Source organism: Colletotrichum chrysophilum (genome assembly GCF_026319265.1).
Source record: "Colletotrichum chrysophilum strain AFK26 chromosome Unknown scaffold_92, whole genome shotgun sequence".
In the NCBI taxonomy this organism is placed as follows: domain Eukaryota; kingdom Fungi; phylum Ascomycota; class Sordariomycetes; order Glomerellales; family Glomerellaceae; genus Colletotrichum; species Colletotrichum chrysophilum.
In genome coordinates this window covers 140,587-161,087 of record NW_026517379.1, presented here as the reverse complement: position 1 = coordinate 161,087, position 20,501 = coordinate 140,587, and the positions used below count along the sequence as shown (strand labels likewise).

The window sequence follows — 20,501 nt, the reverse complement described above, 5'->3', positions numbered from 1 at the left end:
ATTAGCGTCTCTGCTTCACTGCACCGTGTGTTTGTTTCCACTGCGATACCTATTACCTGTGCTCTGAACAATCGATCCTTGAAGGTGTGCAGCTCTTTCACTTCTCAGCCTTGCGCGAACATCACCGCTGTCAACTAACGTACATACACCAACAATTTCCACCACCCATATCCACACGAACCTAGGACAATCACATTCAGGTGGTACTTCCTTGCGAATGGCACGCGCCATCGATTTCATCCGCAGCTTCTGATCCGAGCACTATCTGCCACGCGAATCTCGAGATGCCGGCCGCCGTTGCGTCGCACCGACATGAGGTGCCTGGAGTTGTTTCCTTCGCAAAACTGCTGGAAAGTCTGTTGGCCCGGTCAACGGAGGTCAAGTCCACGCCCGCAATCGAACCCGCACTGCACAAAGCAGACTTTGGCGATCTTGACAACCAGCTTGGCTATGTGCTGGAGATCTCGCAGCCTGCCGGAGAGGAAGATGCACCCACTACCGGCGCCCAGAGCAAGGCGCAGCAATTCGCCATAATTGAGACTGCTGTGCGGGACATGTTCAGCAACCTAATTGTACATCAACTTCATAAGCAATCCTGGAGTCAAAGCTAACGAGCGGCCGTTGCCGACAGGCTACAACACCGATCGAATCTCCGGATTTCGTTAAGGTCTGGAATCTTTTTGATTTGCTCATCATACTTTCCGACGAAGAGAAATGCGATCCCGCGTTATTGTTCTGGTTGGTGGAGGAGCTGTTGGACAGCCAAACTATTGCCGGATGCCGGAAGATATTTGATTTCCTCGAATCGAGGCGAGAAAGGATCACTGTCAAGCACTTCAAACAAAAACAGTTGGTCATTCTGCGCAGCTGTAATGAGCTTCTGCGCCGTCTTTCTCGCGCGGAGGACACGGCATTTTGCGGACGGGTGTTTATCTTCATGTTTCAGAGCTTTCCTCTTGGCGACAAAAGCTCCGTAAACTTGCGAGGCGAATACCATGTTGAGAACGTGACTGTTTACGATGACCTCGGCGCCAAGGACGACGACGCTGCCGGTCAGATGGACGTGGACCCGCCCAAGGAGGTTGCCGATGTGGACGCGAAATCCCAGACGAAGGCTGTCTCGTTTGATGCCAAAAAACCAGTCCAAGCCGATCAGCCACTCGACCCAGATGTGTTGTACCCTCTTTTCTGGTCTCTCCAAGAGACATTCAGCCAACCAAAGAAGCTCTTTGAACCAGATAACCTGGCAAGTTTCAAGCGCGGCTTGGAGGCGACCATGACCTCCTTCCGAGCGATTCAAGCCGAGCAGGGCCAAAGACCGCCCAAGGCAGTAGATGAGGCCCAGCGAAGCTTGAAGCGGAAACGAGAAGACGCAGAAGAGGGTGACCTGGCAAATTCATACAACCCAAAGTACCTGACCAGTCGGGATTTATTCGAGCTAGAGGTATGTTTCGGCGCTTCGATGGGGCAGAAATCGTGCTCATTGCTTCGCGCAGATGAGCGATATATCGTTTAGAAGACACATCCTCGTTCAGTCTCTGATCGTCATGGACTTCCTTCTATCCTTGTCTAGCAAAGTGAAGGAGAAACTAGCCGGCAATGCGCAGAATAAGTCGGTCATCTACGTGGGCCAAGTTCTTAGCGACGAAGATGTTAGTAACTCTTGGTTACCCGAATCCAAGGCTCAGGAAAGCTACTAACGCGTGGCAGACGAAATGGGCGACGGAGACGAAGAGGGTCATCGTCGAGAAGTACCTCAAGCATGGGACTGACGGCCCGTACTTCAGCCGTGTTGTTGAGACTGTTCTCGCTAGAGATAAGAATTGGATTCGGTGGAAATCAGAGAACTGCCCATCGATAGAGCTGCCGCCAGTGTCTCCTGAGACATTTCTCGAGGCGAAGAAAGGCTCACAGCGCACAGCTACGAAGAAGCGTCTGAGATCCATACCAATGGGTTCTTTGCCCCTTGGCTTCCTCGAGGAGGGCAATGAGGAGACGGCGATGCAGAAACTCAAGGCCGAGGAGAGATACAGCTTGCCGGAGCTGGAGGGGTTCAAAAGGAAGATAGCTGACGATGACTTCGAGATCGAGATGCCCACGAACAACCAAACAAAGGCCGCTGCCGTCGAGAGCAAAGCTAGCAAGAGTTGGCGAGCTCTCAGAATAGCAAGCAAGACAAGGCTAACTTTGTTTGACAACATTGATGACCCAGACAAGATCGATGCTATATTCGAGGAGCCTGTTGATGCAGATGAGGCCGATATAGCTGCGGAAGAGGCCCCCAATAGCGACGAAATGCCAGCAGACAAGCGGCCCATCATCATATCAGGGCCACCAGGAGCTGGTATGGCATCTATCTTTGGCCTATTGGCTGAGAAGCATCCTGGATCGTTTACACGAGTGCCTCAACACACCACCAGAAAGGCGCGAGAAGGCGAGGTGGGAGGCCAACACTTTCACTTTGTGGACGCGCAGGCCTTCAACATGATGAGAGACGGCGATGCGTTGCTGGAGTTCACGACTGTCGGTGACGTGGACTATGGTACGAGCAGGAAGGCTGTAGAGACCGTTGTCGAGGGAGGAAAGGTCCCGATAATGCACATGGATAGCGAGGTAAAACGTCACCGCCATCCTTGTCTTCGAACGTTTCTAATCATTTCACAGGCTGTTCAACAGGTCCAGGACCTCGGCTTCGCGGCTCGGTTTGTTCTCCTGCTACCACCTAGTAACGAGGTTTTGGAAGAGCGGTTGAAGAAATCTGGCAAGCACAGAGACGATGTACGAAACATCCTCTCTAAGTCTGCCCCCTATTTTGACACGGAGTCAAATGTCAAAGAGGGCTTCGACTTGGTTCTGACGAATGAGGATCTTGAGTCAACCTTCAAGAGTTTTGAGGGTTACATCTACAGCACGCAAGAGGAACATGTTGCCAACGGCCAAGCTGGTGATGGAGATAAGCCTGTAGCGGACGAGGCGGCCGAGGCTGACGCCGATGCACCCATGACTGACGTACCGTCTGATGTACCGCAAGCCGAAGAGCCTGCGCAAGATAAGGAGGCCGAGGTGGAGGGAAAAGCCGACCAGTCTGAGGAAGTGAAGGAGGCGGCATCATAGAGTACCCCGCGCCCAAGTGGCTGTAAATTATAGATACTCATAACTGAGGTGGCAGATGTTTGATACCCAAATACTGATAAATATCCGCTTCTCGGACTCACCCGTCGACCCTGAGCAGCCTTCATCTCATTGTGTCGAATTCTGTGAAAATCTTGAATTCCGATCTGCTTTTGCACAGACTGGTTGACTTCCATGAGAACGAACTCTTGCCCCGATAATCAGATGACGACATGACAAGAGGCGAGACAGGTATTAAAGATAATAGGGGAACCATTAGGAGCCTCGTGGCTATATGCATAAACCTGTCAGGAGACGCTTCGATTCCTGTCATCCGTCCAGAAACTATTCTACGGGCCCTGTGTCAGGGAAAAGATATTGCCCAATAAGCCTTTGACTAGTGGGTTTCTCCATCCCTTCCAGTCACTGTCCATCGCCCCCCACGTCTCGTTGAAATCGACGACTTTGTTCCGCACGTAGTATGTCCCCTGAATCGCCCACAGTGCCCAGTCCGCATCGTTCCCCTCCAGATACCCAACAAGGCAGGTCAAATAGGCGTGGTCGTCGGCCGATAACCCGTCCTCTGGGCCGCCACTCATGCCCACGCCAAACTCGGACAAGAACAACGGGCCGGTGTAGCCTTCACCCTGCTCCAGCACAAACCCAAACAGGGCGCCGTACTCTGTGCGCTCGACATTGCAGTCTCCAAAGTTGGGCGTCGTGACGGTGAAGCTGTAGCTATGCGCCTCCCAAACGTTCTTCCCCTTCCAAGCCGACGTGTCTAGCGTCTTTGTATGCAGGGGTGAGAAATCGGTGGCCGAGTTGAGGCCGCCGATGATGACGAGCACGTCCGCATTCGCCTCATGGACCGCCTTGGCCCCGCGGGTCACGTAACCGTACCACTGGTCGGCGGCAAAGGGGATCTGGGTCCATGTCGCGCGGAGCTCGTTGCGAATCGATATGGCGATGACGCCCGGTCTCGTGGAAGCCCACATCGACACTTGCTGCAGTCCCGCGAGCCACTCGTTCGTATCAAAGTAGCGACTGTTGGCGGCCCAGTAGAACCTGGCGTCCTTCCACCACCCGTTTCCGTCGTCGAGGTTACAGCACCAGCTTGCTTTGCTGACGTGGTTGTCGAGGATCGTCATGATGTCTCGCTCCCAGAGGACGTCAATGACGCGTGCAAATACATCACGCTGCGTGATGTTCAATTCAGCAAGGAAGGGGTTCTTTTGGACCGCCTGGTCGTAAAGCTTCAGGAGGTCTGCCTCCGCGACGCCTGCTGCCTTGGCACCATTCGTGAAGGAATCCCGGATCCCGACACCCGGGTTCAAGGCGTGATCAGTTGAGAATGTGAGACGGACGCAGTTGAAACCCTCTTGCTTTATCCAATCAGCCAGGTAGTCGATAGACTGCTTGTGTAGGCCCTCTGGAAGGTTGACCTCCATGTGGCCCGCCCAGTTGATGCAGCGAAGCTTGACGCGTTTGTTGGCGGAGTCCGTGATCCAGCGACTTGTTGAGAAGAGAGGTGTCTGCGGCTTTTGAGCGAGGGCGGGAATGACGAGCCAGCTTAAGGCCCATAGCTGAAGCAGGAGCCTCATCTTTGCGAGAAGTTGGCGGGTGACCCCGTGATTGGGCTCGATACAAGACCCAACGGGCTTGCCAGTAATACAGCCTCTAGCCAGGATACTCGGGGGATGTAACAATACAGATTTCGAAACTTGAAGCCACCAATGCAGCCTATGCGCATGGAGAACAAAGCATGTAATACAAACACAGGTGTTGAAAAGAAACGGGATCAAGTGAGTGATGGAGGTTGAACGGAGGATTATTAGTCGAGACTCAGGCATCCATCTGGAGCTGCTGAAGAAGGTCTTGCCTGGCCTACAACAGGTATTATCGAACCACAAGGACGTTCTTCCCAACTTCGAGTTGGCAGCTGAGAGTTTCCGGAGACAAGAGCTTACAGCCGGGCCGCAACTCTGGGGCCAGTCCAACACGGAGCACATGAACGGGGGTTGTTGGTGAGATATACGTAGTCACTAGAGCCAAGCACACATAGCAAACAGCACGCGACTGTTCCCACCTTCCCAAACTCACCTCAGAGACCGCAACTCCGGCCAGACGAAGACGAATAGAGGCAGCCAGCCATCATCCACATTCGCCTCCAAACCGTGGACTCGTGCGCATGGGGAATTCGACCTGTCAGTCCTCGAGAGCAGGTGGGCTCGGATGAAAGCTGATTTGAGCTGCAGGGTCGTATCCCTCACTCAGGCAGGCTGTAGTCAGGGACAATCAAGAGTTGGACGTTAATAAGTCCAAAACGGCAGCGAACGAGAAACGAGAAGACGGTTGTGCCTCGACACTCGTCAAGGTCTTGCCCGCAAGCGGCAGGGGAGCTCTCTGCTGGACACATGGCCGTCACAGCGTGTGATTGGATGTCTCGCCTAGGGACGGCATGAATGAAGGTGGATAAACACGGAGGGTTGGTGGAGGTGGCAGCCACCACGGACGAACAAGAGGAAGGTCGCGGCTGCGCCCGGGCCACCGCGCGATTGGACCGTCCGAAGGGGGAGAGCCCACGTCACCCGACCGAGCTGTGCTGTGCTGGCCGGCCTGGCCCACCCCCGCGCCCTTTCATTCGCGCATCCCACTGATGGCTACCCTCAATGGAGACTCTCGCGCGTGCCACTCTTGGGCCGGCTCTTGGTGACTTATCCAGTTGACGATACTTCCTGAACATCATTGGTGGTTCCTGTACGTGCTACGCTGGATCGGTGAAGCTTGGCTCTGGCTGGATGATTCCCAGTCTTCAATAGGTAACTAGACCATCAAGTGACCAAGGCAAAAGGTGAGAAATTAGAGTCATTTCGCGACGTTCTTGTGTCTCTTGGCGATCAACAAGGACGTAACTGCGCCCGATTTCACAAGACTCCCTTCAACGGCAGATTGAGAACCAAGTATGGTTTCTGAAGTGTTTATTTTATCATTATTCATCGTCCGTTTCCTCATGGAAGACGGTCGGTAGCTACCGGCTACCGCAGTAAACTTGGTACGCTTAACATACTAACATGTTCAGCGGTAGAAGGGGATCCATCGACAGTCTCCTCGTGCCCCAGAGAGAACGCATCGGTATAGACTCCCTTCGCCGTCGGTGGTGTTCCCTCAGCAACAGCTGGATGCCGTTTCCTCCCAAAAACAATATTTTCCAAGACTCCGTAAAGTCCCATATACATCGTAGCTTCATGCGTCGTGGATAAGAATGATGCAACGCGAAACGCCCGCTCCGAAAAGAAAACTCTGGATTTCGCCAATGCTGGCTCATGCCGCAGACGTCGGCAGTGGTTCTGAAGCTGCGGCACGAACCTCAAGCTCTCTCCTCTTGGCGAAGAGGCTTTTGAAGGCGCCCAGGCAGTGAATCAGCGATTCCTCATCGTGAGCACAAAATCGGTAACTCTTCTCCTCAGTGATGAGCTGAAGGCAGTGCGTTTTTGACTTGCTCACGGGGTCGATGTCGACTACGTTGACTATCGCTGACATTGGCCTGATGAACTGGGCCGTATACTCGGATTCGTCCTTGTAGAGAATAAAATTTCGCGGCCGCAATACACCCCAGAGGTTTTTCCACTGCCTGACGCCGCCCTTGCTGCGGAGGAACCAGAGCCAGCCTTGCCAAATGACGCGATCCGGGTCTTGGTCGAAGTTGAGGCCACTGACCTGGCTCGCGTTACGATTCCCGAGGCTAGGCCGGGATGTCAGACCTTCGCCGTCGCCTGGAGATTGCACCGCCAAATCCTCGATAGACATGCCTTGAATGCGTTGAATGTCGTTATCGGAGAAATCGGAGTGTGACGCCAACTCGTTGCCAGAGTAGCCTGCTGAATCCGCCATCTGCGAAGGGCGGCGACGGTCCGAGCCGACAAATCGTGGTACCGGGGGCTCCAATGGTTCTGGTGAGCTAGATGCCAGCCTCTCGGGTCTGGTAGTTTCCGCACCCTGCCCAGAACTACTTGGTGCTGCCATGTAGGATTGTCGGCGACCACCAATGGGACTAGCAAGCAGGAGCTCACCGTCCTCTTCTTCAATGCGCGCATGATTCCTGATCAGTTCCACCCATTCCTCTGCGTCATTGCCACTGCTAGCCTGGAGGTGGTAGTTTTTAGCCGGGGAGAATATGCCAAACACGTTCTTTCTCTTGTTTTTGGGATCTTTCAAAAGGGCAACAGCCGTCAAGTCGGCGAGGTATAGCTTGTGTCGCAGCTTGTCCTCCTTATCGGATCTGTAGATGGAGAGTGAGGTAGGACGCAGGACAAGGTAGATTGACTTCCAGGCCTAGGGAAACAGTCAGAGGTGTCGCACATCGTGTTGCGGTGGCATTCGGACAAACCTTTGTCTTCTGGGTGCGTTTCTGCAGGTAACCGCTTTTGACGACGCGGTCAAACTCGAAGCTGCCGTTCTGGTTCACGGGCGAAGAATAAGTGTCCAGCGCGAGACGACTGCGCATCCGCGAATTGGGGTCATTCGGGAGAGATATGGAGGAAGGGGGTATGGAGACGTCGATGATAGGCGTAGGGAGTGTTTGGACTTGGGTTTGCGCCATTGCCATTGCGACAATTCAATTCTTGTCGAGTGATCTTGGTTGTAAGCGGGTTGGCAATCGCGTGTAGTCGCGCATCAATAGTTGAACCATTCGGTGTTCGGGCGTACAAACACGACGGACAGATGGATGAGAAGAGCGGGAGATGGGCGTTCGTTCCACAACTCAGACGCAATCAGGAAAAATCGGGCGGCGGGCCAGGTGTTCCGTGAGGTGATCCGCACCGTAAGGTACCCGAAGGCGGTATCTCGATGGTGGGCGAGGTACAAGTTGGGGTGGCTGGAAGTGGATGTCGAGTGGGAGTCGCGTGTCGGTGGCTTTATTGTTTGGGGGGTGCTGCTACCGCAGCGTAGGGTAGCGTACGACTGGAACCAGGGGCCGTGTCTGGATATCCAAGCTGCCCTTACCTGTATCTTAAAAAAGCAAAAGGCGAATGCAGGCGTTTGGACACACGTGGGATGGGAAACGAGTGTAGGCGAGACGGGACGAGACAAGACAGGCTGCGCACAGTGTTGAGAGGAGGGGAAGTGAGAGAATGCCGTGTGGGCGAGAGAGTGAGTGAGGAGAAGTTATTTGTCCCTAGCACGGATGGTGATGGCGAAAAGGGGAAGGGGACTGTGTGTGAAGAAGTATTTGAGTGGTGAAACTTGGGATGCCAAGAAAAGGAGACGAATCTCGAGTTTTAGAGACGGGTGCGATGAGCAATGGCAAAAGACAGCAAGGGATTTGTGCGGATGCGGGTGCAGTGGTATGTGGCTACCTTCCAACCCTGAGGCGAGGTGAGGGAGGTAGGTAATCAGGTACTTGGTAAGATGCGGTGTGTGTGTGTGCCCGGAGATTTATGCCAGCGGCCAGCGGCAAGCGGCAAGCGTCTGCGTTTTAGTGTTGTACTTGGGCGTGTTGTGGGAATGGATGGCGTTGTGTTGGGCGTGGATAATATGTCCGAATATGAAGTTCTAGTAAAGACACGAGGGACGGAAAGGGAAATGGAAGCTAATAAAACGGATGGGCCGTGGTGGAAAGTAGCGATGAGGTCAGGGCAGGCATGCTCTAAAGAAAGGGCATGGCGGATGCTGCGGGCCCTCTCGACGGGTGACGGGGAGCCAAAAAGCGAGAGCAAAGGGCAGTGACGATGACCTCCTCCTTGTTGCTTGCTTGCGCGTGAGCACAACCAACAAATCAAAAGATACCTCCTTCGACGTATCTAGGTATGCAAGGAACCTTACCTAAGGTAGGTTACCTTAGGTAGGTGCCTTAGGTAAGGTAGGCACTCTATATGGTAGGTACTGCGTAGGTACGAAGGATGAAAGGAGGCACCCCCGAGTTAAGCTTTGACGGGGGCGCTGATCGGCGCAGCGATGTCGCAGGCAGAGCGCAGAGGGAGGGAGGGAGATGGATGGAGGGCACCTACTATCCGTATGTAGGCACGGCAGAGCAGGTTCCAAGGACGGGGTTCGTTCACTGGAGTGCCGCCATCTGAAGAAGGCCCGCCTGCGAAAAGTGTAGGTACGTACTCCCATAAGATACCTTGGTACCTAAGGTAGGTAAGGTAGTGGCAGTGGGGAGTGACAAAATCAGGCCATGGAGCCTCCTCAATGCAATGTACACTACCTAGGTACGGAGTAGGAATTCGCTGACTGGACTGGACTGCTGCGGCCACGAAGGCGGACTTGGCATTGACGAGATGAAGACGGCGGCGCCTGCATTACTCTCGAGGGCCACTCTTCATTAACAACTCACTGCTTCGACATGGACCTGTGAGGGGTAGTTGTCCGCTGGAGTCAGGTCAGGTCTCCAGCTCGACCATGACTGGTTGACAACGGATTCAAACAGAGTAGAAGATTCAAGGTGACAGGCCTTGGAGACGGGGAAAGGGTGGTTGGGACACTGCAGTGTGCTGTAGAACGGCCTAGCTCCACCAAGGGGGCCGCCGGGCGGGTCACAAAGTGCCCAAGCGTTTTTTTTTTTCTTGTTTTTTTTCTCTGGTTTATTCTTCAAGGAGCAGGTAGAACGACTAATAGACTGACTGACCACCACCTCGTCGCTCATGGACGTGGAACACGCAAAGAAGAAGCCAAGAAAACTGTGAATCACTGAGCGACAAGCACCGCCCCGTTTCACATTCGAGCCTCTTGGACAAATCGGTTGGGATCGTCTTTCCCCCCCGGGCCCAGACCCTTTGGGAAGAGGAAAAGGGGGGACTCTGTCTCATGGAGAACGAATTAAACCATCGATGATCCCGAGACCCGCCAGTCCGCGGGAGTCCCTGTTTGAAGTACCCCAAGTGCCATGCCCGTCCCATCTTGTCCTTCAACCCACCCCGCCAGAAGAGGAACAGTTTTGAGATCTGTGTGTTTTGTTCTTTTCCGTGCATTGGTGTTGTTTCTGATGGTCCGAACATGCTTCCATTCTCCAAATTTCCTTTCAGTTGGGTCTTGCGCTTTGTGCTAAGGGTTGCCCTGCATCGTCCGTTTGCGAGAGCACAGAGGCTGTGGAACCTTGACAATGATATGCCACTGTCCATCAGTAAGCCACCTTTCCAAACCCCTCCCCAATTAAACATCGGACTCGGCGCGTCTTGCGCTCTCACATGTCTGATGCTTGCCGCTTCCAATCAATCGACTGTACAGCCGGCGTCATGATTAAGCGCCTTGACTTGGCCTGGGCCCGGGCGCGCGCGAACGCGCGCTTAGGCAGCCTGCGCACTTTCAATGCCCACGTCGTGCCGCCGCCGTCATAATCAATCAATTACCCCGAGCAGAGAGCCTCATTTCGTTGCACTACTTCAACCTCCTTCTCCCAACCCCGATGGCCCGCGCCCTTGTCTGACCACCCATAGGCTATGGCACTCCTGCGCCTCGCCAAGACTATTCCATGTAGTGTACAGGCGTTACCCCTGAAAATGCATGGCCCTCATACGGAATATTCACCCCAAAATGCATACATATGAGCTGCCCGCCTTATTTTGTATGGGCAAAACACGAAAAAACGCATATCTGCATAACACATAGAGCCCTCAGAAATATGGCTTTTGAGGGGTCGCAGCAAGGGGTTCTGGGGGGGTCTCCAGGGGGGCTACAGGGGGGCTACAGGGGGCCTTAGTGGGCCCTCCAGCGCCCACAGCGCTAGCCACCTGCCCTAGGAGCCCTGAAGGCCTCTAGAGGGTCCACTTTTAAGCCGCTAGAGGTGCCTTCCTATACAAACCATATACTACATAACGCCGTCAAAATGCATATCGATTCGATGCCCGGATTGCATGCATTTTCAGGGGTAACGCCTGTATGAGAGGACGGCCCGGCCATCAAAACATCGTGACGTTGTGCCATCCCGGCCTCCCGCCTCTGTCCGCTTCATGGTACAAGAGGAACCACTCTTCTTTCCTCACCCTGGAAATACCAACCTCTCCCGTCATTGCCTAGGTTCTCGCTCGCTTACTCTCTTCTTCCCCACCGCATCCCACAAAGCAAACAAACAACGCAGAAGAGCGGTGAAACGCTCAGATAAGCTCATGTTCCGTGGCTTGCCACCGGTCTTTCGTGGCTTTCGACTACAATCATGCCGGGATTTGGCAGATGCTAGTGCCTAAGCCCGGTGCGGCCCGATGGCTGGCCGTTAGTCTCTCTTGCGTCCGTGGCTTGGCTTCTACAGCGCACTATACATCCTGTTCATTTCTCACTTGACTCTGATCCTTCTAGTTCTAGGCCGACCCTCTCTTTTAACCACTGCCGTCTCATGTCGGTCCTTCTGTTTTTTATTCAGGTCTTGCATGTGTGTCCGGCCGTGGAAGACACGGCACAGTGGACATTTGAACAGGGAGAGCCTTTACATCTTCCGTCTGACCGAGCACCCATGTCCACACGTCCATCTCTGACCCTGCCGTCTTAAGCTGAAGAGAAAATGCAACCAAGCGGGTGGTCGTCGAACCACCGCCGACTTTTCGCCCAAGCACCTAACACAATTTCCCGTCCTGCTACTGCTATTTTCTCTACCTGTTCTGCATCACCCCAATCGGGCACAGTGGTTCCAAAACCAATGAGATGCACGCCGACATGAAGTAACGTTCTGAAGGCGAAACTGTCATCAACATCGCCATAGCCTTTGGTGAAGCCTTCAATCAACCATATGCCAGCATCCAGGTTTTTGTACAGATTCAGCTGATAAAGCTCTGCGATCATCTGACCGAGATCCAACGGTGTGAGGGCAACCTGGAACATCTCCCAGTCTACTACAAAGAGATGCATACGCCGCGATTCCCACCGCACCCCTTGCAAGAGAATGCTATTGCGAGTATTAGTGCATGCTGCTGACAAGTTTGACCCAGATCACGCACTTTCCCGTCCAGAAGTCCCCGTGGATGACCTGGAGACTTTTCTGGTCTACCAACTCCTCGGTCGACTTTCCCACGATGGCATTGAAGATGTCCCCACAACCACGAAACACCGTCGGATGTCTTTTCATCGCGTTCGGAAGCTGCTGGTAGTTGGCCCAGTGCTTGATAGACTGCATGTCCTTGTTCGCCAAAGCAATCTCACGCAAGTTGGATTGTGCCGGCGAGTTGCTCCAGTCGTGGAATCGTCGGAGCCATTGGCCAATTCCCAGACCAATCTCGAGACATTGAGCTCTTACTAATGCGGGTTCCAAGAGTGCAAAGTGCTCAATCGCGTAGAGCTTGAGGCTGAGCGGGGTTGGCTGGTACTCTTGCACTTGCGTGTTGGTGTCTCTGTTGAAGTAGAATAACTTCGGTGTGGTTACTGAGACATCCGAGTTTATGTACGGCGGAAACGCCGCTAGGCACTTAAGACAAGACTCCTCGATGCGCTGAGTGGCGGTTAGAGTCAGAAGCAGTGCACAATACGAGAGGGCTTCATACGCAAGGGGAGGTAGTGAGCTTGAAGTCTGGGCTTTGGCGGACGAATCCTTCGCCGTGCTTGATGGCCACTTCCAACGTCCCGTCAGGAAGAGGTTGATTTAGGCGCGCCTGGTAGATGAAATTCGCTGTTCCTCCAGTGAGCAGTCGAGCAGAACCGAAGTTGTATGGTGTGCTGGCCAATTCTGCCTTGATGTCTCGCAGAATACGTTCAGATGTGTTATCTTCGGCAGCCATGGCAAAGAGCAGATCGTAGTTGGTGTTCACAACATGGGAAGAAGAAGGTCGATGTGGTCGTTGACAGAAGCGAGCGGGGTGAGGCTCTCTTGCGATAGTTGTTCATTGAAGGCGAGAATTTTGCAGCCCGAGGGGTTGACGCGACTCTGGTCGATGGCGAGCCAGACACCGTCAAATGAAATCGAGACAAGGCTTCGCGAGAGACTCTGTGCCTCTTAACCAGCCGAGTTTGGAACTGCCGAAAACGGTAGTTGCAACCTGCACCTCCCGCCGAATGAGTCAGACGGCGAGTGCATCTATTCCTACCTACCTTATGCCTGCTACCTACGAACCGAAAACCATCTCGCCGGTGGGCAATAGTGAAGAATGTAGAGCGAAAAAACAACTTCTGCCCATATGCGACGATTAAGTAGGGAAGCATCCCGCCGAATGGGGCAAAATTGACAGTAGCCGGGTGAGATTAACCAAAAAAAGCAAGGCGATGCCAATGATACTTCCACAAGCCATGAAAGGGCTCGCGGCTCGTGGTGTGCGGTTCTTCTGCTGAGCTTTCATGCGGTCGAGGGTGGCGGGGCCATTGACTAGTCGAGATTCAAACCGAACTGGTGCCTAAAACAATTTGGGACCCCGTCGACAACTTTGAGTCGGTTCCAGATAGGATACGGACGCTGCATCATGACCTCTGTCGCTTCATATATTGGTCGTGAGCAGGAGTCTAGTTTGTGCAAGACACGGTTCGAAGTGGCCATCTTGCATCCGCGTTTTGCATGTATTGGTGGTATTGTCATGTCCATGAACGAGGAGCATTTTGTGGCGGAAAGCATAGGCAAAGGCAAAATAATTAATCTGGCTATTGGTAGTCTCAATTTGTTGATGAAACCCAAACACACGTCTGGTGTGAAGTGAGAAGCCACTTAGGACTCTGAGAACTTAGCCCGGAAAAAATCCCACTGCAAACTGTGTGAGTCAACTTTGAGTGGCGGAACCCAAAAGTCGAATTATCTTTCTTCACAATTAAACAGCCAAAACTATACCGTCGCATTTGCAACAACACGCAACAAGAGCACACGGCCATAGGCGAGCTTAAATACTGTTGTGTCATACACTCATTTCGGGCCGATAATTTTTTTCCCCTTCGCTGCCGAACGAGGCCAAACCCAATCTCCGTCGCAGCCCAACTCGCAAGTATGAGCGGAAACACTGAGCCACGACCTTGCCGGCGATGCAAGATACCGACGGGTCTGACGGTGAGAAAGGACCCGCTGTGCGAGTAAGCTATCAACTTTGAACACCACTACATTCTGGACGTCCCGTGCTGATTGTTCTCTCAGAGCCTGCTATGAGGCACACATTGCCCAGCGAGTGGTAAAGGCTCTTGGCAAGCCATGGAAGGAGGCCAAGGAGAAGATCGGAAACAAGCCAAACGCCAAAGGAAAGTACCTCCTCGGTCTCTCCTTCGGGTATTCGTCTGCGGCCATGGTACAGGTGCTGGACAAGAACCTCCAGAGCCTCCATGACAGAAAGTTGCGCGTCGCCTATGAGGTGCACGCCATCCACATCGACACGGACCTATCGGGCACTTCGCAGTCATCGGCAAAGTCCCCCGCGAGCCAATTGCTGGACAAGTACGAGGAAAGATTTCCAAACCTGTCCATGCAATGCGTGCCACTGAGTGACGCTCTCAGGCTAGATACGATAGACTGGTCTGTACTACCGGCTCTGCAGAAGGACCTCGAGCCCTCGCAGCAGGTCAGAGCCATGCTCGAAGCGCTGCCATCTGTGACGTCGAGGGTGGACATCTTGAGGCTGCTCGTGCGGCATCTGTTGCTGTCGCTGGCCATAGACAAGGAATGCCACGCGCTGCTTCTTGGCTGCACGACAACCGCCTTGGCCGAACTGACACTGGCGGAGACGGCGAAAGGGAGGGGTTTTGCGGTGCCCTTGCAAGTGAATGACGGACAAGTTCCCATCACGACGTTTCCACGCTCGAAGGAGCAGTCGGAAGAAGGCCAGCCAGCCAGCGGAACTCAGAAGACGACGTTCCCCGTCTATTACCTATTGAGAGATGTTTTCAAGCGGGAAGTGACTACGTATACTGGACTCGTCCAACCACCGATCAGGGAGCTGATTCAAGACGCGGGTTCGAGTAGCAGCACTATCGTGTCGCATAGAGAATTAAGCATCGAGGACGTCATGACCCGGTATTTCGAAGAGGTGGAAGAAAGCTACCCATCGGTTGTCGCCAATGTCGTTCGCACCACTGGCAAGCTCATACGAGAGAATGCCGGGGATACGTGTGCACTCTGCGGAATGGATCTGGACGAGCATGGCTACGCCAGGTGGAAGGGAGAGATTGGCGAGGATCCGGATGATGTGAGGCGCAAGGAAACTGCAGGACGATTATGTTACGGGTGCGAACGGTCTATATATGGGTAGATCAAACAGAGAGACATCCCCACGTCCCCTTCTCAGAGCTTGGCCTATTCCCTGCCGCTTTCCTGAACCCCAGCCATCCCCGGCCATGACGAGTCCATCAAGTCTATCCAGCTCTTTTGAACTCCATACATGCAAACGCTGATTCAGTAAGTACAAGATCGGTTTTCAATCACGGGTTTTGCAGGGCGGTCGTAGGCAGGATGCGATCTTCGAGCTTCCTAATCAGCTTGTTCGTTTGCTCGGCCAAGGTCAGGGTCAAGATGGTGTGGGGGAGAATTCTGGCCAGGTGAGGCAGGAATCCCTTGTAAATGGCGAACAGTCCCTCGGTGCGGACGGTCTTGGACAGGCAGTCAAAAACTCCTTTGTACAGATTTCCGTTTTGGTTGTACAGGCGGGACATGATTGTGTCTGTCGGTGAACATCAGTAAAACTCATTCAATAATATTCATCATCGAACGATCGCATACCAGGAGGATGCATTACGCAGCAAACAACGAAACCGCTGACAGTACTGCTGGCAAGGTGCAGAGGAAGGCCCTCTTCCATGCCCAGATGGCGGACTAATCTCCTCTTGGCAAAGAAGTAGGTGGGCAACTGGACAGAGCTTCCGAAACCGGTTCTAATCATGGCGGCGCCAACTCCGCGGTAGAGACCGCGAACTCCCTCGTTGTGGTAGATCGAACTGAGGCCGTTCCAAGCGTTGCGGTATTTGTGCTGTGTGCCGACGGGTAGGAAAGGAGAGAAACTCTGTAACCGGGTCTTTACAAGGAAGAAGGGGCTACCGGCAGCAGCTCCCATTATTCCCGATCCAGCACCGCAGAACATGTTGATACCCAAGCTTTGCTTACTGCCATCATTGTAGATCAAGGAGGCGAGACCGTGGCGCATGGGCTCGTAAAAGCCTAGACGGCAACCGTTTAGCAGGACCTGGTAGACGTACGCGCAGCCGATACCACGGTAGATGCCCCGAACGCCCTCATTCCTGACAATGACAGATACACCCTGCAGAGGCCCGCGGTACTGATGGGGTTGATGTCCCTTGTCCTTCAATTCTCCTTGCAATTGCATTCTAGATGTCGTCGAAGAGGGGTCAGCGCACTGCGGCAGCGCCAACATGGGGGGGAGGGCAAGCAGCGCCGGGACGAACCGAATTTTGACAGTCTCAAAGGGATGTGTAGCCGTTACGGCACCGCAGGCGGCAATGCCGCCGGCGATGAAGGCGCTGTTTCGATGGTTAGCTGCGCCATATCGCGGATTGCCGGTCTGCGGGCCGCAACTTGCCCTAAGGTTGTCGACATTGCGCCGGTCTTGCTGCGCGAATAAGAATATAAAAGGGTATCAAGCAGGTGAAGCTGATCGCATTTGCAATGGCGATCGGGGTTGTCGGTAAATTGTAGTAAAAGAGTGACACCGTTCGGAACCTTAGGACCTGGAGACGGCACGATGGGGGTTAGCAACGCGAAGGAACAGCTGGAAATCTACCACGGTGGGTTGACGCCCGGCCAAACAACGCAGAAGCAGAAACGAGGCAGTCAAGCGGCGAGCAGGTCTTACATATTCACTCCTTCTAGCCAGAGCCCAACACCAGGTTGTCGCGCACTTTTTGAGTCAACAAAGTCGCAATGCACGATGATGATATGGACAGGTCGGGTTGGCACCAGACAGGACGAATTGACTCTTGGGCTGCTGGGGGTCGCAGGTAGGGTACATATCTCACTAAGCTCCGCGCGCGGAAGAGAAAACGGGAATTTTTCTTGTCCAGCGACGACGGCCGTGGATAGCCATTGCCGATCCCGGCGTTCGGAGCTGCCAATTGGCAGGGTTGGCGGACAGCAGCGGCCTAAACCGGTACCCCGGATCCTGGCGGAAATGGGGGCGTTGCTTTAGCTGGCCCATTGCCAGTGAGGCAGTTTGCAATGCAGAGTCGGTCGTCATCGCAGGTCGTTGCACTCTGTGGGCCAACTGGCCTGGCGTGGCTTGCTAGCTTTGCTAGGGGATTCTTCTGTGCTAGCTTTACGGCCGCGCGTGGTGTTAGGACGTGGCTGATATGAGTCGAGGTACGTACCTACAGAGCAAGGACATCACAGACCCCCCTGGAAGCTCCTTGCCCCGCCAACTCTTGGAGCTTCCAATTTCCTCGTAGCCGCAGCCGCAATCGCGTCTTCTGCATCCGCATTGCTCTGGCGCCGCGTTCACCAACAGTCCACGCGCCTTCTTGCGACAAACCCACCAAAAACTCCAGAGTTTGGCTCTGATCGGAGTTGTCGTTTCCCAAGCCAACCCAAGGCATTGAAGCCTCCGGGTCAACGAACCTAGGGCAGCTTGACAAGCTCGATCTGCGACGCTGCTGCCCACCGCCACAACGCCAATTGCACTGAAAGAGCCGGCAATTCGTCATGGCTTCGACACCCATGGATCTGGACTACCGGGACTCTACTCCTGCCAATGGAACTTCGCTGAATATCACGCGATCGCTGAACGCAAATAACACTTCTCAATTGAGCGATGTTGTCTCGACGTTTCGTCCTACAAAGGTAGGCAGGTCCCGTGACCCCTCAATCATTCAGAAACGGGTGGCGCTTACACCTCCTTCCAGTTATTCAAGAGGGACGACATCAAAGACGGTCGGCCGCAACCTCATGTTCTCTCGCTTGACTTCGACGATCCGGGTGAGCTTCTGATGACATCCGAAAGCGACGAGACCATTCAGATCTACAATGTGAAGGAGGGACGGCATGAAAAGAGTCTCTTAAGCAAGAAATATGGCGTAAAGCTGGCAAAGTTCACCCATACAAGTTCGAGCATTCTTTATGCGAGCACAAAACAGAATGGTGAGAAGGATTTGAGTAACGGTAGGGAGGGCTGGAGACGCTGACAGTCGAAATAGACCAGATTCGCTACCTTGCCACCCACGACAACTCCTTCATCAGATACTTCGAGGGCCACGAGAAGAGTGTGACAGATATTGCAGTGCACCCGGGAGCTGATAACTTCATCTCCTGCAGCCAGGATAACACAGTCCGCCTGTGGGATGTATCCACAAAGCAGTGGTGCGGCCAGCTTTTCCTCCATACGCCATACCTTGCCGCATACGATCCCTCGGGACAAACTTTCGCAGTCGCTTCTCCAAGTAGCGGAAGTGTGTTGCTGTACGACTGTCGCAACTACGACAAGGCGCCCTTCGCGACTTTCGACCTGGTCGATGTGGGCAGACACGTAGACCCCCAATTTGTGATTAGGGGCTGGACTAAACTGGAGTTCTCGAACGATGGAAAGCACGTGCTTGTCGGCACGCGTGGGAGTGGCCACTTCCTCATCGATGCTTTTGATGGCAGCCTGAAGGCCTATCTCCGCAAGCCTGAAGGCGGCACTCGACGATTGGCTGCGGGTGAAGGCGTAAATGCTACTTACAATGGTGTTTCGAGAATTGATCCTGCCACGGCGGAGAGCAGCGGTGAATGTTGCTTCTCGCTGGATGGTAGATTTGTGCTCAGTGGTACCAAAAAGGATGTCTTGGTATGGGATACCTTGGCGCCGCCGAACGAAACCAAGACTCTCAACCCCGCCTGGACTTTGGAGGACAAGCGAGAGGCGGCAGTGCTGGCATTCAACCCTCGGTACAACTTCTTCGCGACGGCTGACCAGGAAGTTGTCTTCTGGCTGCCTGACCCGCCCCAATAGGATGGAAGGTATGGTTCAGAGTTGTTAGGAAGTACTGCAAGCTGGCGGCGTTGACCGGGACAAGCATTTTCGGAGTTTAAAAGACAAGATACCCAACTCAGACAATTCCGTGCCAAGAATTATCGTAAATACGACTGAACGCAATGTGAATATGGATACGCTTCATTTACTCACTATCCTCGAATCAAATAACATTTGCCAAGTTTCTGGCTTGGAGACCCAGGTTCGCAGCAGTGACGTGCTGTTTAGACTTGCCCCTCATCACGGCCACCCATGGCCTCAGTGTGGATTGACCGCAGCTACCTACCTCAGGTTACCTAGCTGGACCCCACCAAAATTCAATCCTCCACCGCCCGCGGCTAGTCCACATCAACGAACGTCACTCAACCACACACACACAATCCCACGACATCTAGCGAACAGCCGCCGAAACCGCGAGACGACACGCGAGCATAAAGAGGTACCTAGGTCGCGTTGGAGAGACGAATATAGCGACCGAATTCGCGCACATCTCGGTACAGTGCAAGGCTCTGGCCGCCCTCTCGCGACGATGCCGACATACAAGAACAGCCAGGAATGGCTGCAGCAGTCATCGCTGCTCCTCCAAGCTCGTCCAGCAACCGTGAGGCCCTTCCCCTGCTCTACATTCCAAGTCTTGCAGACAGCCCCGACTAACCCGTGTCGCGTTGCGCGACCATCGACCGCATAGACTAGAATCACAACCAAATACTCGATAAAGGACGTCAAGCCTAGAAAATCAAAGGCGGACGACGAGCAGGACAGCACGATGCCTGACGCGGCGACCGCCAAGCCACCAAGGGGCAGCCTCGAGATCAAGACATACGACCCCGTCAGCGGTGTCGCGCTCAAGTACAGGACGACCAAGGCTGCTGAAGTCACACGTCTCATCAATTTGCTGGGCTCCCTGGGCCGCACCATGGCGACATCCAAGGCCCCCGCGGAGGTCAAGGATGAAGCCGTGGCTGATACACCTGCTGAGGAGAAGGGCGTGGGCTCGGCTGAGTTGAAGAGTGGCGCGCAGGAGAAGCCTCAACAAGCTGCGGGTGGCAGTGGTGGAAAGAAGAAGAAGAAGGGCAAGAAATAAGAAAACGACAGATGGCATACAGGGACCGCACACGCAATGATAGGTATGCCAGAACCGTGTTGCTCATGATACATGGCTGTGGACGTGTTGAAAATGGCAATTGACAGACACACACAAAAGCGTTGGGGGCTTCAAAGAGATACACCGATCCATTTGGCCCAGACTGAGTTCTGATAGAGCAATCAGTGAAAGTCAAAGAAGGCTGGCGAATAAAGAGCCTTCATTTCCGTCACGTGCGATGAATGGATCTGTTCGTTTGTCGTGTCTGAATTACTGAAAATAGTGCTCGCCAATACATTATCCATCAAAGACATCCATGCCCCCTATTTTCCACCGTCATCCAACCACCTAGCCCGTGGGAGCATCCAACTCCCAGGTGTAATGTGTCCCCCGCTAACGCCGTGTATGTATATGATAAAACAAACGACTCTATGCCGAAACTCATTAGAGAGGCGATGGAGTGCGAA

General features: G+C 53.7%; 8 protein-coding genes across 8 annotated transcripts; 4 read left to right on the top strand and 4 right to left on the bottom strand.

Annotated features, from left to right (window-relative positions):
• Positions 1-284: 284 nt before the first annotated feature.
• On the top strand, positions 285-3,114 carry COL26b_009528 (uncharacterized protein; the record flags this gene model as incomplete). The annotated part of the gene is made up of 5 exons (XM_053182256.1): positions 285-572; positions 632-1,444; positions 1,497-1,652; positions 1,711-2,613; positions 2,665-3,114. The coding sequence occupies 5 exons, from the start codon at positions 285-287 to the stop codon at positions 3,112-3,114; spliced, it is 2,610 nt and encodes an 869-aa protein (XP_053033839.1).
• A 347-nt stretch (positions 3,115-3,461) lies between these two features.
• Positions 3,462-4,712, bottom strand: COL26b_009527 (uncharacterized protein; the record flags this gene model as incomplete). Its single annotated transcript, XM_053182255.1, has 1 exon — positions 3,462-4,712. The coding sequence occupies one exon, from the start codon at positions 4,710-4,712 to the stop codon at positions 3,462-3,464; it is 1,251 nt and encodes a 416-aa protein (XP_053033838.1).
• Positions 4,713-6,432: 1,720 nt separating this feature from the next.
• On the bottom strand, positions 6,433-7,717 carry COL26b_009526 (uncharacterized protein; the record flags this gene model as incomplete). The annotated part of the gene is made up of 2 exons (XM_053182254.1): positions 6,433-7,443; positions 7,499-7,717. The coding sequence occupies 2 exons, from the start codon at positions 7,715-7,717 to the stop codon at positions 6,433-6,435; spliced, it is 1,230 nt and encodes a 409-aa protein (XP_053033837.1).
• Positions 7,718-11,998: 4,281 nt separating this feature from the next.
• COL26b_009525 (uncharacterized protein) lies at positions 11,999-12,812 on the bottom strand (the record flags this gene model as incomplete). The annotated part of the gene is made up of 2 exons (XM_053182253.1): positions 11,999-12,526; positions 12,579-12,812. 2 exons carry the CDS (start codon positions 12,810-12,812, stop codon positions 11,999-12,001), a joined length of 762 nt encoding a protein of 253 aa, XP_053033836.1.
• Positions 12,813-13,999: 1,187 nt separating this feature from the next.
• Positions 14,000-15,248, top strand: COL26b_009524 (uncharacterized protein; the record flags this gene model as incomplete). The annotated part of the gene is made up of 2 exons (XM_053182252.1): positions 14,000-14,082; positions 14,144-15,248. 2 exons carry the CDS (start codon positions 14,000-14,002, stop codon positions 15,246-15,248), a joined length of 1,188 nt encoding a protein of 395 aa, XP_053033835.1.
• Positions 15,249-15,417: 169 nt separating this feature from the next.
• COL26b_009523 (uncharacterized protein) lies at positions 15,418-16,316 on the bottom strand (the record flags this gene model as incomplete). The annotated part of the gene is made up of 2 exons (XM_053182251.1): positions 15,418-15,656; positions 15,716-16,316. The coding sequence occupies 2 exons, from the start codon at positions 16,314-16,316 to the stop codon at positions 15,418-15,420; spliced, it is 840 nt and encodes a 279-aa protein (XP_053033834.1).
• Positions 16,317-17,644: 1,328 nt separating this feature from the next.
• On the top strand, positions 17,645-18,929 carry COL26b_009522 (uncharacterized protein; the record flags this gene model as incomplete). The annotated part of the gene is made up of 3 exons (XM_053182250.1): positions 17,645-17,782; positions 17,845-18,100; positions 18,136-18,929. 3 exons carry the CDS (start codon positions 17,645-17,647, stop codon positions 18,927-18,929), a joined length of 1,188 nt encoding a protein of 395 aa, XP_053033833.1.
• Positions 18,930-19,479: 550 nt separating this feature from the next.
• COL26b_009521 (uncharacterized protein) lies at positions 19,480-20,034 on the top strand (the record flags this gene model as incomplete). Its single annotated transcript, XM_053182249.1, has 2 exons — positions 19,480-19,551; positions 19,639-20,034. 2 exons carry the CDS (start codon positions 19,480-19,482, stop codon positions 20,032-20,034), a joined length of 468 nt encoding a protein of 155 aa, XP_053033832.1.
• Between the last annotated feature and the right edge of the window lie 467 nt (positions 20,035-20,501).